Here is a 15,381-nt window from a genome sequence, read left to right as displayed (position 1 = left end):
AAAATTGAAGCAACAAACTTCCTTGAGTTAGTGAAACGACTCACTGGAAAACCCACGGAAAAGGGCTGCAAGGAGAAGAGCCAAGAAATGCTTCATTCGACGAACCAGTGGCCAAACTGGAGCTCCAAGCTAGGTTTTGTGGTTTGATGTCAAGGGAGAGAGTTAAGGATGAGGAAGGGATGTGGAATGGTGAGAATTCAGGTAAGTTCTTGGGCGGCTTTGCGGACTTGGAAGGGTTTATTCAAGAGCTTGGTGAATTCCCATTTCTTCCTTTGGATGCTTCACACATGCATGGCTTTGGAGAAGCTCAACTTGCCTAGATAGCTCAACTTCCCATTTCTTCTTTTTCATTTTATTTATGATTAATGTTTGATCGTCAAAACTTTGTTTTGATGGTTTTAGCTAGATGGTTTAATAGTTTTATCTTTTATATTGTATCTCTTTTTCTATTTGATCTTCTGAATCTCTGATACTCCAAGATCTCTCTATGTTGTAAATAGAAGAGCTATACTTTCAGGATTCTCCTTTTGCAAAAAGTGGCTTCTCTCCTTTTGCATTCTCTCTTCTCATGTAATCTTCTTTGCGTGCCTTGGTTTCTTCTCTTGAATAAACTACAAAATAGCAAACACTTCATGGTTGGTTCACCGATTTTATCCACTATAAAAATCCATTTTCGATTTTTTCTTGAAAAATTCATTTCCCTGTTTTTAACCTAGTTCACCGGTCTTCTTCTCATTTTCGATTCTTCACTAACTCTAAAAACTTATTTCAAATTTGTGAAATAGAGCCAGAGAAAGATAGAGTACCTGAGACCGTCAAATTAGGGAAGAAGACTTTCACTATCTTGTTCTTTTCCTTTCTATCGTCTGCTTCGTTTCAGCTCTTTGAGATTCTCACGTGTTTTGCTATTTTTTTTTCTACTACATTATACAACTCACAACAACTTAAAATATTAATTGGTACGCGATAAGCCGCTTATATCTAAAAGAACTAAAAGAACTGTTTTTTTAACCAATTTAAAATAAGTGAGGGATTAACGAGGTGTTATAATAAAGCTAACTTCGACCTTAGATTTCATCTTTCATCTAATTAAATATTGTACGTATTTAATTAAATTATTGTACAATATTAAAATATTCTATATTCCAACGGTAGTGGGTTGACAGATACATCATACGACACATAGGCACTTATGTGTGGTGGTGGGGTGACCCTAACGAATTGTTGTTGGTGTGCTGCATGTTCTTACTTTATCCATATGTAAAGCCGTGGCCAGAGGGGCACGACACGAGCCCACCGTAAAATGTCTGGCGTGCAAGAGAGGGGGGGGGGAGGGGGCATGTGACTCTGGAACAGACTGCCGCTCTGCAACTAGTCAAACTGAAGTTGCTCTGTGTTGAGGATCAAATCATCTCCTCCGTTTCTCCCTCCTTCATTTATTTTTCGAGTTTTCTTTTTATTTTTAATTTCTGGCGAAAAGGATTGGGCACGGGGTCCCTGAGGAATTGCACGTGTTTTGATTTTTATTTTTAATGCATAGCCACCAGTTGCAATTGCTTTATATAATAATAATAATAATAATAATTATTATTATTATTATTATTATTATTATTTCTTATTTCTTATTATAGGATTATTGTTATTAATATTAATATTTTATATCATTTTATAATTACAACATGTTTATGTTGCAGTGTAGGTAGTTGAACTTCACATGGTAGGCCACGCATTCTCCTCTCTTTTTCTTCTGTCTAAACTGTCGGTGCCACTTTATGGATGTGGGGGCATAAAGCATAAACAGTCCAAAAGTTTTGGCTTTTTTTAAATAAATAAATAAAAATTATATTTTACCCCGGCTAAAATTCCAAAAAATATACGAAGATTTTGGTAAGAAAGTGAAAATCAAGCCAAATCTGCTCCATTCCATCCGTTTTTTTTTTTGAAAACAGAAAATTTTCATTTCTGTATTACCTCATAACTGGAACGTTACATAATTTGTCTTGCAAAATAAAGAAATTAATTCCTGATGGACCCCCTTCCATCCAAACGAATTCATTCAATACATCAAGACCCAGTTTAGCTAAAGTGTGAGCTACTTTATTGTTTTCTCTGTGTGTGTATTGTATAGACCGATTCCTTCTATTGTATAAAAACAGTTTTATATCTTCAACTATCTGTCCATGCCACTTCCAACAGCAGCTATTCCTATTTACAGCTTGTATGATCCCTAACGCATCACCTTCAAAGATGACCCTCTGCCAACTCAGCTCCTCACAAAACTTTACCGCTCTCCACAAGGCTTGTAACTCTGCAACTGCTGGTGTACATGTACCTACAACTGAACAGCAAAGTGATAACAAAACCTCACCTTCTTCATCCCTCACCACAATCCCTACCCCTCTTTTATTCTTTTTTGTATCCAAACTAGCATCTCAATTCACCTTCACAAACCCCCTATCTGGTTTCATCCATTTGTCACCAATTTTCTACATTTCCTTTCCTCTCCTAACCCCATCCGAATCCTTTTTAATCTCGTCAAAAAACTTTTGACTTTCTTCAGCTTGTTGAAACAACTCCCCTGGTCCTTCGAATTTCTTTTCAAAGACAAAGGCATCTCTCCATTCCATCCGTTGTGATGATATAATGGGAGAGAAATTGCATGACAAACTTCTGTTGAGTTGAGCTGTTTGTAGTTTGAGGTTTAAAATAATATATGAAGAAAGAGAGAATATTCAAGCCAATGCTACCGACATGTGTACGACCATATTCATTCAATACAAACACTGGGACATTACACCGATACCTGATTAAAAAATGTTACATAAATAAAGATCCATCTTTATAAGTTACACAAGGTTGGACCAACAAATAATTTATTCCTACATTTACACCAATGATTAAACATCACATCGATGTGCATGATTATGCCCTCCATAAAAGTAACTGACCCTTCAGCTTGGTAACTCACATCACTCCGAATTCCAGAAACCGACTTTTATACACCTTGTAGAGATGAGAAAAGAACAAACACATTTCAGACCCAGTGGCAATAACTTATTACTTCCCAAACACAAATAAACTAATTTCACCAACATCCCCTCCTCACATAACGATCTCTGGCTTCAAAATACTTGCTTTGATCTCTTTGTGGGGCAAAACCACACCACCATTACTGTAAATTTCATCACAGACATGTACATCTTCCCCAAGAATGGTCATGTTCTCTACTCGGGCCCATTTCCCAACAGTGGAGTGCCATCCAATTATACTGCCGGAAATGCAAGCATGCTTCTTGATGCGGACTCCCCGCATCACTGTGCAGCGAGAGAGTCTAACTCCAGACTCAACAACACAACCAGGGCCAATTGCAACATCAGGTCCAATCAGACACCCCTCACCAATTTTGGCAGTCTCATCTACTATAACATTCCCCACAATGTGGGAGCCAGTGGCCAACATTGACGGAGATTTCTTCTTCAATGAGTCTAGGTAGAGTCTCAGGCCAGTAATATAATCCCTCGGTTGTCCAACGTCCATCCAAAATCCTGGTAGCACCATAGCATAGAGCTTTTTCTCTGCTGCAATCTTTGGAAATACCTCTTTCTCAATTGAGGTAGGCCTCAGTTCAATTCGATCCAGAACTGAGGGGTTCAACAGGTAAATTCCCGCATTGATTTTGTTACCGACAAATAGTTTTGGTTTTTCTACAAACTTTTCAACTTTCCCAGTAGATTCTTCCATAACCACCACACCATATTTTGATGGCTCATCCACCTACATGATAAGAAGAAGTAACTTTCAGACAACTTTGTCTAAGGGTTTCAACATGTCTTCAATAAACTAAATGTTGTACACAAGTGTACCTTAGTGACCATTATGGACGCTTCCCCTCCATGGGATTTGTGGAATGCTATCATTTCCTTAAGGGGGTATTCACTTATAACATCACTGTTGAGGACAAAAAATGGCTCACCAGATTCATCTACTAGTTTGTCCCTAGCAAGAGCCAGAGGACCAGCAGTGCCAAGTGGCTCGGTCTCTTGCGAGCAAGTGATCTTGATCCCAAGCTTTGTTTCAAAATCCTTCAAGAAGTTCAACATCACCTGCAGAAATAAGGAGTGAGCCCATTATTAGTTCTCCAAACTTCAGAAGCATCAATCTTTATACTCAAATAAGCATTGTACGGTTGAAGTAATATAGAAGCTTTCATCTCGTCACCTCTGGTTGATAATTAATAGCCAAAACCACTTCACTGACTCCGATAGCCTTAAGAGCCTCTATCTGGGGAAAAATTCAAAATAAATGTCAACCTACTGTTAACACAAACAAACAGAGTGAGGAAGGGGGAAGATGGGGAGAGAAAACAAGCAATATTACCACAAGAGGGCCTAAGAAATTAGCTAACAAAATCTACATGGATGCTCACTAAATGACGAAGGAGAACTATGGTACTTGGTCATCTGTTGGAAGTTAACGCTTCCCGCATTTTCCATGTTAACAAGAGTTGCTTCTCGATTGTAAACCTCAAACATGAAATCAAAAGAAGAGAACTCTCTTGAAGAAATACCTGATGAAGGATCATAGGTTTGTTGGCAAAATCAACAAGTGGCTTGGGGACACTTAGTGTCAATGGCCTCAGCCTTGTTCCAAACCCTCCAACGAGAATAAGTGCCTTCATTGTGATATGCCGCTTGCTCTTCCTGTTGAGATCATAGTCAGAATCTTAGAAAAAATATAATACAGAATGGTACAAAATGAAAATACTCGTATGGATAGTAGATAGATCCCCAGTCTCCTATACGTATATCCATGCCAAAAATTCAGCAGCATCAACATCACCAACATTTTCTTTTAAAATAAAAAACAATTTAATTCGAGGAAGAAAATTCTGATTGGTGTATGCTAAACAAAATCATACTTCCAAATGTATATCCATGCCAATTCAGCAGGATCCTTTCTGTAAGAAATCAACTAATTAAAAACTTTTTTTTTTTTTGGATCGGTTATCAACTCATTAAAAACCCACTCTTATTAGTTGGGATTGGGTACTAGAATCGTAATCCTCCGTGAAGTCCTTATTCAGAGCATCACTTAAGCGATGAAGAACTAACCTCAGTCATGAGTCAAATAAACAGAAGAAAACCAAAACTTCATATACTGACGTGACAAAGCCGAGAACGAACTTATTGAGAAATAGCCAAGAAATTTGACAAATTATTATTTCCATTGGAATTTTATCTGAAGGAAGGGGAAAAGAGGCACAGTGGCTAATCCAAGCACGATTGAAAACGCTATCATTACCAGATCTGAACAAAAAACGCTAAATTCATTCAAGCAACTTAATATGCTAACAGGAAATGGAATCGAAGTATGCACAAAATTCATTAAAAAGAACGAGCAAAATCAGAAATCAAACCAATCAAAACAAATAATTTACCACTCGACAGGAAATCAAATTCGAAACACATTTAAGATAACGTTCATAGCCACAAGCAGAACCTCTCAAAAAACTAAACAAACGAAGCGGTATAGAACTCCAAGCACCGTTGAGATCATGAATCAAAGCAGGCATCCGACAGAATTCCCAATGACTCACACTAGCAACGAAGTCTACGTGCAATCTTACCTTAGATTCGCACCGGATCAAGACCTCGAAACCAGCCTAACCTCCAGAACGGGAATTTATTTCACTAGCACCCCCAACGGTTGGTACCGTCGGTAATGGGTCTGAGCTGTACAGACTAAACAGAGCATTGGTTAAGCTCAGACTCGATGGATATTTATACGCGCGCGACACATGGGGGATTTCAGAGCCCCAAAACATAATCCTCGTTTCATTTAAGGCGCGTTTGGATTTGTCATCTGATTATCTCAATTTATCTCTTTTAATATTTAAATATTATAAATACAAGTATTTCTAATTTTTTTAACTTTTTTATTTAATTATTACCTAATCATTATAATTTTTCGAAACTTTTAAATAAAATATAAAAATTAATTTAACTTTTTTAAATCTTAAAATAAAAATTAGATTTTAACAATAGTTTTACTTTTAAATATTTTTATTTAAATTTTTCTCTCTTTCTAAAACCTCACAAAACATCTTCACTCAAATAATTTTATTATTATTCATAAATTTTTTATTTCATCTCAACATCCAAACGAAATCTAATACGAAATAAGAGATAATAAATAATACATGAGTTTTTAAATATTATATAAGATGATAAATGATTAATTAAAAATACGATGTCACCATGAATAATACCAATCATAAATAATTATGTGAAGTAATATTATATTTGTTAGTGCATTATTTTGTCACAGGTGAATGTCAACAGCATGGTCTGTGATAGGGGGTGCTACCCGCATAGTACTGGGCGGAGGCACCCACTCCCCGCCCCGCACCATGTGGGGGGAGGCTTTTCAACCCCGCCCTAGTAGCGAGGGTTGGGGTTGAAACCGCACCATTTCCCGCCCCCTACTCAACCTAGTGATTCATTAGGTTTATAATTTTTTTTTTTGTCTAAAATTTTTTTTAGAGTTGAATTATAATATAATATAATTATAAATTTTATTCAAAAAAAGATAAATTCATTATAGTTGTATTTTGGATTGTCTTAATATTTATATATGAAGTCAAGACAATCTATTAACTTGAATTTAAGTTTTTAACAAATTGTATATATTTATATACAATATATATTTATATAAATATAAAAAATATTGGGGCCACGCTGGGGTCAGCCCGCCCCCCACTCCCGTTAAGGGTCCTTCATGCGGGGCTGGATGGGGTAGCGGGAGGCGGGCCCCTGCTGCCCACCCCTAGTCTGTGACTCTTCTCACATGTTATGTTTCTTAACGGTGGTATGTTCGAAATGCTCATTCATGGTTGACTTAATGATAAATGACCAAAGTAAAGGAAGCGAGAATTTACGTGGTTCAATATTGAGGCATACGTCTACTGGTCTTGAGTTTAAAGAATATTATATTTGTTGGTGTATTATTTTGTCACAGGTGAATGTTAACAACGTAGTCTATGACTCTCTTCTCACATGTTATGGTTCTTAATGGTTGTATGTTCGAAATGCTCATTCATGATTGACTCAATGATAAATGATAAACGTAAAGGAAGCGAGTATTTATGTGGTTCAAGACATACATCTACGGATCTTGAGTTTAAAATTATTTTACACGAGCTTTCTCATTAAGCTCTCTACGATTACTCTAATTGAATTTTCTTTGAACAATCCCCTTGGAGCTCTATAGTTCCTATCCTCTCCAGGAAGTGGATCCGGAACCGGCCTATTTTCTCTCTATTGTTGTAATTTGTTTAAATTTATTTCTATTTGTTATGTTCCAATCTCTTCCCTCTTAACTTTATATCCGAACAACTCTCTCTTTGTAGGTCCTCTTTCTCTTTCCATCATATTGTAGTGGGTTTTAATCTTTATGAGCCTTTTGGTGGGCCTAGCACATGTGCACTCATTTTACTCCCAATAATATTCATCTTAAATCTGATCATTATTTACACGTTTTAACTTAGAAATAAATAATAAAGTCTCAGATCCAAAACAGTTTTCTAATTAAAAACTCACATAGTAACATGTGTTTTGTCTTTTGTTGGATTTCTTTTGAGCAGTTGAATGATGGAGAAGAGGACATGATGTCCGCTGAGCCCGAGGTTAAATGGCTTTGTTTGGAGAGCGTAATTTCGAGGCTGTTTCTGATTTTGGCTGCTTCGCTTTGCGGATGAAGTAGTACTGCCATTGCTACTAAAACGGACGGACTCTGGAAGGAGATGGGGAACCCTGTGCCCAATGGCGATAATTGGCTGTGATATCGCCAGTGTCACATTCATTTCTGAATAAATTTTAAGCTAATTCTTCAATAATCCCAATATAATTTTAAGAGCACATCAGACTGGCTATTTCAATTATCTATTGCTTATTATTTTTGAGTATTTGGAATCAAATATTCAAGTTATAGTGTGAAATGAAAAATACATTCTAATTTCTAAGTATTATAAATCATCATAAGTCTATATCAAATCATGTAGATATCTTAAATTTTAGATGATTCTATTGTATTAGAATTTTAAATACCGAAAAAAAACAAAACTGACCATATATATGGTGTTCATTTTTCCGATACTTGGCATGTCGTTTTTCTTAATTTAGTGTAGCATTAATAATTTAATACTGTTACTTTAGGTATCGAATTTCGCCCATATAATTAATAAAATATATTTATAATTTAATATCAATGACAAATAACAAATTAGGGTTATCAATTTTCAAATTAATCTGCTCGCATCAATGGTTTAGCCAAACTCGATCCCTTTTTTAATATATACATATACATATATACATACGTTATATATATGAGTAATATTATATACAAATTTTGGGCCTATAATTTTAGGACAAACTTCTAATATCTAAGTGTTTTTTAGTGGGTATATAAACTTCATGAGTTATTTTATTTTATTTTTTGAAAGTACCTGTTACGAATCTGAAATGACCTGCAAACCAAGCAACCAAATCCGCGGGCGTAGTACGGGTAGCTAAGCTTGTGGAGCTGACCATACATGCAGCAAATAACCAAACCATGCGTAGCACGCATTAATTAATTCATGACCTTTGGGGCCGGCAATCATGACCTTTGATGATATAGCAAGTCATAGAGATTTGGCTTTGCTCCATTTTCTAAGCCCATATTGGCTGCATGCCCTATTTATGAGTATAATTATACCAAATGTGTGATGTGATCAGTATATAATATATATACTGAGATGTAATCCACCATGCACCTTTCAAATAAACAATTATAAAAAAGTAAGCATATTGTCAGATCGAAAGCAATCGGCCAGACCGGCCTTATTTCTTCATTCATAATTAATATATTGGCGTATTTAGGATCAAAAGGTGTATCCCAGTTTCACTCCCAATTTGCGAATCTTCAATGAGCAAAAAGCACTCTATTTGATTATGATCTGAATGTGATCGGCACCCAATTATTATATATATATATATATATATATATATATATATGATCCGGATGGAGTAGTACTGGTCAAGATGACCACAACTTTCACCATAATCTACATGGAATCCACAACATCGCGTGTACAAGCAATAAATATAATATCAATGACTCAGTTGATTGACTACTTTCATATATGTATTACATCGATCTCAAGATGTAATCCATATATTTATAAATATAAATATACGTGTGTATATAAATATATATATATATATATATATATATATATAGAAGATGGACTTACCCTCAATTTTATTAATTATTTTCTCTTATGACAGAAAAATACTACTTACATTAATTGTTACAAAGTATCTATAACAAAAGTAAAGCAAATATCCGAATGATCAACTATTTCCATCTAAAACACTAAATTTATCAATAACAAAAATTCCATACAAATTTTTAGGTAATTATAAAATAAAAGAGAAAGACAAATCCAAGATTAGATAATCCATCTGGCATACCATTATCTTCTCTGCACGTCAAAATTTATAAACTTGTTAAAGTTAGCTAGATAGGGCAGATTTGATGAATTTATTTATTATTATTTGAAATGCATGCCTTGTTTAGTTATGAACTGATCTTTAATTCCTGCGGTTGATATCTGTTTTTCCAGGAAATTACATGCTTAAATTTAAAAACAAGTAGCAGATCGTATCGACCGCCAACGCAATGCCCTATTCATCGCGATCCTGTGTTGCCTTCTTTTTAATTTTTACGGGAAAAAACCAATTGAAACAGGTTTTCATTCATTTGATTTGCTCTGATGAAGTGTTACTCTACAAATTTTTTTTTTTTTTTTTAAAACTACCTAAAAGTAAGGATAAGTAAGAAGATACTGTTGATTCATTAATTTCTACATCATTGAAGGCTGAAGCAATATTTAAATAAATCAGTATTCGAAGTTTTATAAAATTGGTAAACGCAAACCGTGTTTGGTAAAGTGGTCAGCGGTAGTACTACTGCTCTTTGCTTCGATTATTTCTTGGCAGTCAAACACAAACATGAGATGAAGCGAATGAGATCATGTGTTAACTTCTGTCGTTGTTTGATTTTTTTTTTTTTTTTTAAAAAGATTCATGAGATTAGTGCATTAACCCAAGCCATTATAATTTAGACCGTATTCGATGTTTTCCAAACGGGAAAGGGAAAGGGAAAGGTTGACCTAACCCAAGCCATTATATGCATGCAATATAAGGCAAGCCGCAGTAAGTGCTGTGAATGGGAAAAGCTAGCTAGCTGTAGGCCGATCGATCGAGGTTGAATCATAGGACTTTTAGGCTTAACTTTCCGTCATTACCTACCTTAATTTACGTTAGTTTTCTCCAGTACATGATATCATTAACATGATATGATATATATATATATATATATAGTAATATAAAGACCAACTACCTAATTTCTCTGTCTTTTTCTTTTTCTTGTTTCATATCTTTTAATTAGTGTGTTGACGAGATTGTAACCTTGCAACCACTTTATTTACTGTTAATTGCCTCAATGGTTTTCCTTAATCATGTACTTTGACCATAACTAATGAAAGCACTGATATATCGAGAATAAAAAATTATATTATTAAATCAGTGTATAAAGTACACATATATAATAAAATACTTACATGACGAGAATGATGTACTCTATATACAAATTTGAGAATATAATAACTCATTTAAATTATCTTATCATTATCGTTTGGTAAGGAAGAGCATAAGAATGCAAAGTACTACGTACTCGAAGAATATGAAACCGATATTCTAGTTTTTACATGTTAGGTATGCTCTAACTAGGTCTAAAAATGTCGCTAGATCTCCTCTTTCCCTCCTAATAATTTACCTAATTCCATATTAGTGAATGATAATGATTGCTTTGACTAGTTGTTTTAATGTCTTTTCAGACATTTAATAAAACCGGATTTTTTTTTATCGAATGAGACCGAAGCTCGAAAAGAATCCTTATTACTTTTACTGATCTTATATTGTATTATTAATATTGTATTGTTAATAAGGAAAGAATCCTTATTACTTGTACTGATCTGAAATATATCTCAATTATTTTGTCATATAACTGATAAAAAAATCTACCAAAAAAATATTCCATCTGAAATATATCTCAATTATTACACCTACATCTGAAATATACCAAAAAAATGCTCGATGCATCCATTTAGTTATGGGCAGGAGTTCACTTGAAAAGCCCAACCCAAATGAACGAAAATAACATAGTTGTTGCTGCCACTTTTATGGACCGAACTAAACATAAAGAAGCCCATTAGTAATGCGAGCCGAATGCCCAATCCCCTAATACGAAAACGACGTCATAGCCGACTATAACTATAGCCTCCAGAGGCACTTTACAGTATAGTATACTACACGCTCGTCGCCAAGCCATGGTGATCAACCCACAACCCGAACAAGACGTCCAAACCCGAGCAAGCTGCGGTGGGGCGAGCTCGAAGAAGGAAATCAGCTTCGAGGAGTGTGATTTCCTTCTAGCTACCAGCCTACCACCTCGCCAAATAATCAATCGGCCCGGACGAGAGCGGGATCAATATGCCCAAGTCTTGCATCTAGCAGTAGCTGCCAGTAAACGTTTAGAGGCGAAGCTATTTCATGCCCAAAATGACTAGTAATCATATTAATATTATACAGATCGAACCTCCTTCTTCTTCTTCTTCAAGCAAAACTATGTCGATCTTTATTCATATTATAGTATGTATACATCATGTGCACTAAACAAAGTAATATAATAGGAGTCATTATGCTCAACAACAAACACCAATAGCATGCATATGTGATCATAAAATCAACTGCGTCTTTAATTACCTCGAAATTTCACTAGTAACTAATCCTGAACATCTTTTGCCCTCGCAATACTCATAATGTACTCGATCTCCTCGGCAACTTCTTTCATGGAAGGTCGGTTCTGTCTACGTTCCTCCAAGCAACTTACTGCCAGAAAACCCAAAGCCTTCATGGTCTCCATCTCGAAAGTGCTTGCTCCGTCTTTTAGCATTGGATCTATGGCATCCATTAACCTCTCTTCCTCCACCATTCTCTGCACATAGACTGCCAAGTTCACATCATCTGCTTCCCTGTTAAAATCAATTGCCTTTTGAGAAGTCAACAGCTCCAACAACACGACTCCAAAGCTATATACATCGCTTTTATCAGTCAACTGATAATTTCTATAATACTCAGGATCAAGGTATCCAAGAGTCCCTTGAGCACAAGTTGAGACGTGGCTCAAATCAGTATGAGCCAACCTAGATAACCCAAAATCTGAAACCTTGGCATTCAGTTTCTCGTCGAGCAGAATGTTACTAGACTTGACATCTCGGTGATATATTGGAGGAACTGCAGAGGAATGGAGGTATGCAAGACCTTCAGCAGCATCATGGGCAATGCGAAGACGATGACTCCAACTAAGGTGACCTCGCCCACCAGGTTTCAGACCCTGCAAATGTTCTAAAAGAGTTCCATTTGCTATGTACTCGTACACCAAAATAGGCTGCTCTAGCTCAACACAACAACCAAGTAGGCGCACAAGGCTTCGGTGGTTGACGTGACATAGAATTCTGACTTCGTTGAGGACCTGGTCGGTGCCTTTGGTGTTTCCAACCTTAGCACACTTGACAGCAACATCTGTACCATCTTCTAGAATGCCTTTGTAGACTTCACCATACCCACCAGTGCCTAGGAGGCGGTCTCTGGAGAAGACGTGTGTTGCTTTCTTGATGTCTCTGCCAGTGAATAGTTTTGCTGCTCTGCCTCCCCTATTGGCATTTAGGATTTCTTCTCGCTCTCTGGTCAGGCGTTCTCGTGCTTCTTTGATGCGCCTATGGCGTTTGTAGAGTAAAATGGCGATGATGGCAACAAACAGTGTTGCACCAAGGCCACTAGTTAAACCTACAACAATTATATTCAGTTTAAAAAAATAAAAAGAAAATTACATTTAGTTTTGTAAGATTTTACAGAGCAGAGAGTTATACTTCGCACGCTAATCTGGGTTATAATCAGAAGTGCATTTCGATAAGTAAAATGGAGAGTTTGGTTTCCTACAATTCTAGCCTCATATGGGGATCGGAATTTCTACATCTTAGCACCACTCGTCCAAAAGCCCAAGAGAAATCCCAATTATATAATAGAAAAAGTTTTAACTACAGCGAAAGTAAGTCCATAAATTGAATTATCAACTTACAATAAGTTACATTGTAAAATTATTTTTATTATAAAAGTTTCAGAGCAGTCTTTACAAATTAAGGTGACACTATATAATGCTCATCACGTCTACTTCGTTTTAAAATTTGGAGCTTAAATTGTGGGAAAATGAAGTTGTAACTCGTGTTCGAACATAAAAGTGATCATGATATAATAATCCACCTTATTTAATGGCTAATTAAGATTTAGTACCTGCTATCAGTGCTGTCCGGTCCGATTCGCCGCCGCAGCCCTCAACATTTGCACATTCTGGAGAAAATACATATGTTAGCCAATCAGTGCACTCCACCTTTCAAGATTTGACTAGAAACTATAGAATAACAACTTACTTTCAGCGCATAACCCCACAACCGGGTCCCAAACAAGCGGGGAGTTACAGAAGCACCGACTAACCCCACCCGCAGCTGGGTCGGGCTCACAACGGGAGTTCAGCCCGTCATCACAGTCCGCCTGGGACCCACACACGGGTTCCCTTGGCAACACCCACTGAATCTCCAAACCTGGGTCGGGCCACTGGTTCACAGGCAAGCTCGGGTCCAAGTTGACGAAGCTCGTGTAGGCACTACACCCCGACTTCCGAACCCGAATCATGTAGGAAGTCGATGACCCGCCCGCCCTGAACGTACAGCATCGCGGTGCGGCCTCGCATGGAGCCGAAGCTCCGCTGTCGTTGGCGTACACGTGGCACAAGCTATTCGACGAGCAATCCAAAGGCGATCGGAGGATGTCTTCGGAACAGTTGAGGTAGAGGATGGTGTTGCTGCTAGTGACGTTGAAGGGGAGGGTGCTGTTAAGCTGCACACCCTGGTGGACGAGATCTGATGTGACGCAGGTGTTGGGCAGGAACTCCGCGGGTCTGATCACGAAACGTTGGATGGAGGGATTGATGGACGTGATTGCGTAGGTGGTGTTGAGCGTATCGAACTTGAGCGAGCCCGCATCGCACCGGATCTTATAGGACTGGTCTCCACAGGTGAGACCGGTGCTGAGCGGGTAAGGAACTGTGCTGTTGCCGCAGTTCGGACAGCTTTTCGCGGAGGTTGCACACCCGGTGCACATTAGCAGCGCCGCCGTGAATATGAGGAGCTTCAGCTTAGTCATCTCCATCGAGAGAGAGAGAGAAATGAAGAGGCTTCTTTTCTTCTTCTCAATTCTTCTTCTTCTTCTTCAACACTATTGTTGGTCGTTCGACTGGAAATTAATGGATAGAGCCAGGGCTGTGTTTAGTCAAACTTTCTAAAATTTCAAACGCATAATTACTTTAATAGGTAGAGCCGCCGTTGTCTTTTCTATACGCTTTTGTTGATCAGAATAATAATGCTATGAGGTCTCATTTTGTTTTCTTATTTTGACTGTTAATATATTTAATTTTTTTATTTATTGATTAAATATGTGATAATTAATATATTGATGTATTTTTTTATTTTTTTAAAATATTTAAAAATGTTAAAAAAATATAAAGAAAAAAAAATAAAAACTAAAATTTGTAACCCCCCATCTGGGCGGCACACTATCGCTTGATTTCAATTCATGTTATCATGATTTAGATAAGGATTGACTCGTATTGGATACAAGTTTGATTTTATATGATTTTATTTTAAAACAAGTTGATTTTATTTAAAAAGAAATTATGTTTAGGTAGTGAAGTGATTTGAAATATTTTGTAAATAATAGTAAAAAAATAATGATAAAATATTAAATAAAAAAATGTAAAAAATAATAATAAAATAATAAATTGTAATGAAGTCTTCTCACAACACTCACTATCCAACTTTACTACTACTTACAAATAATTTAATATTATTTATAAATTATTCATTACTTTTTTACTATTATTTATTATTATTCACAAATCATCTTATATCATCTTAACATCCAAACGTAGTCTTAGTCTTAGATGCAAACATTATTAAAAAACTAATTTTTTATGTGAATCACATTTACTCTTTTTTTTAAAAAAGTGTATAAAACTTGCATATTTTATAGCTAATAAATATCATTTATCACTTTAAAATCCAACATTCAAAACTACTAATTATATCAAATAAATCCATCATCAACTCAATACTCATTATGAAATTAGTGAGTTAGGGACCTAGGGTTAAGAGATTTAATTCTT

The 15,381-nt window shown here is 36.2% G+C and overlaps 2 protein-coding genes across 3 annotated transcripts; both read right to left on the bottom strand.

Moving 5' to 3' along the window:
* Window positions 1–2,731: 2,731 nt before the first annotated feature.
* Window positions 2,732–5,860, bottom strand: LOC109019608 (mannose-1-phosphate guanylyltransferase 1). 2 transcript variants are annotated; one of them, XM_019001939.2, is made up of 5 exons: window positions 5,627–5,860; window positions 4,568–4,700; window positions 4,219–4,281; window positions 3,864–4,103; window positions 2,732–3,774 (listed from the first exon to the last, which is right to left on the bottom strand). In XM_019001939.2, exons 2-5 carry the CDS (start codon window positions 4,676–4,678, stop codon window positions 3,103–3,105), a joined length of 1,086 nt encoding a protein of 361 aa, XP_018857484.1. In that variant the 5' UTR covers window positions 4,679–4,700; window positions 5,627–5,860; the 3' UTR covers window positions 2,732–3,102. The 2 variants fall into 2 exon arrangements, with proteins under 2 accessions (XP_018857484.1, XP_035539049.1); XM_035683156.1 differs by lacking the exon at window positions 5,627–5,860 and adding an exon at window positions 5,500–5,521 and having other exon boundaries at window positions 2,742–3,774.
* A 5,861-nt stretch (window positions 5,861–11,721) lies between these two features.
* LOC108983353 (wall-associated receptor kinase-like 20) lies at window positions 11,722–14,520 on the bottom strand. The gene is made up of 3 exons (XM_018954953.2): window positions 13,592–14,520; window positions 13,455–13,511; window positions 11,722–12,950 (listed from the first exon to the last, which is right to left on the bottom strand). Exons 1-3 carry the CDS (start codon window positions 14,367–14,369, stop codon window positions 11,887–11,889), a joined length of 1,899 nt encoding a protein of 632 aa, XP_018810498.1. The 5' UTR covers window positions 14,370–14,520; the 3' UTR covers window positions 11,722–11,886.
* Window positions 14,521–15,381: the final 861 nt, after the last annotated feature.

Source organism: Juglans regia, chromosome 12 (assembly GCF_001411555.2).
Source record: "Juglans regia cultivar Chandler chromosome 12, Walnut 2.0, whole genome shotgun sequence".
NCBI classification, from domain to species: domain Eukaryota; kingdom Viridiplantae; phylum Streptophyta; class Magnoliopsida; order Fagales; family Juglandaceae; genus Juglans; species Juglans regia.
The sequence above is the reverse complement of the archived record's forward strand: the minus strand, read 5'-3'. Positions and strand labels throughout refer to the sequence as shown.

What these genes read in the sequence shown, in the direction of transcription:
- LOC109019608 (XM_019001939.2), bottom strand. Translation starts at nt 4,678, where the DNA reads ATGAAGGCACTTATTCTCGTTGGAGGGTTTGGAACAAGGCTGAGGCCA. An exon ending in CTATTAATTATCAACCAGAG is followed by an intron (nt 4,104 to 4,218) that starts GTGACGAGATGA and finishes TTATTTCTGCAG; the next exon opens with GTGATGTTGAACTTCTTGAA. An exon ending in CGTCCATAATGGTCACTAAG is followed by an intron (nt 3,775 to 3,863) that starts GTACACTTGTGT and finishes CTTATCATGTAG; the next exon opens with GTGGATGAGCCATCAAAATA.
- LOC108983353 (XM_018954953.2), bottom strand. Translation starts at nt 14,369, where the DNA reads ATGGAGATGACTAAGCTGAAGCTCCTCATATTCACGGCGGCGCTGCTA. An exon ending in TGTGGGGTTATGCGCTGAAA is followed by an intron (nt 13,512 to 13,591) that starts GTAAGTTGTTAT and finishes TATTTTCTCCAG; the next exon opens with AATGTGCAAATGTTGAGGGC. An exon ending in CCGGACAGCACTGATAGCAG is followed by an intron (nt 12,951 to 13,454) that starts GTACTAAATCTT and finishes TAATTGTTGTAG; the next exon opens with GTTTAACTAGTGGCCTTGGT.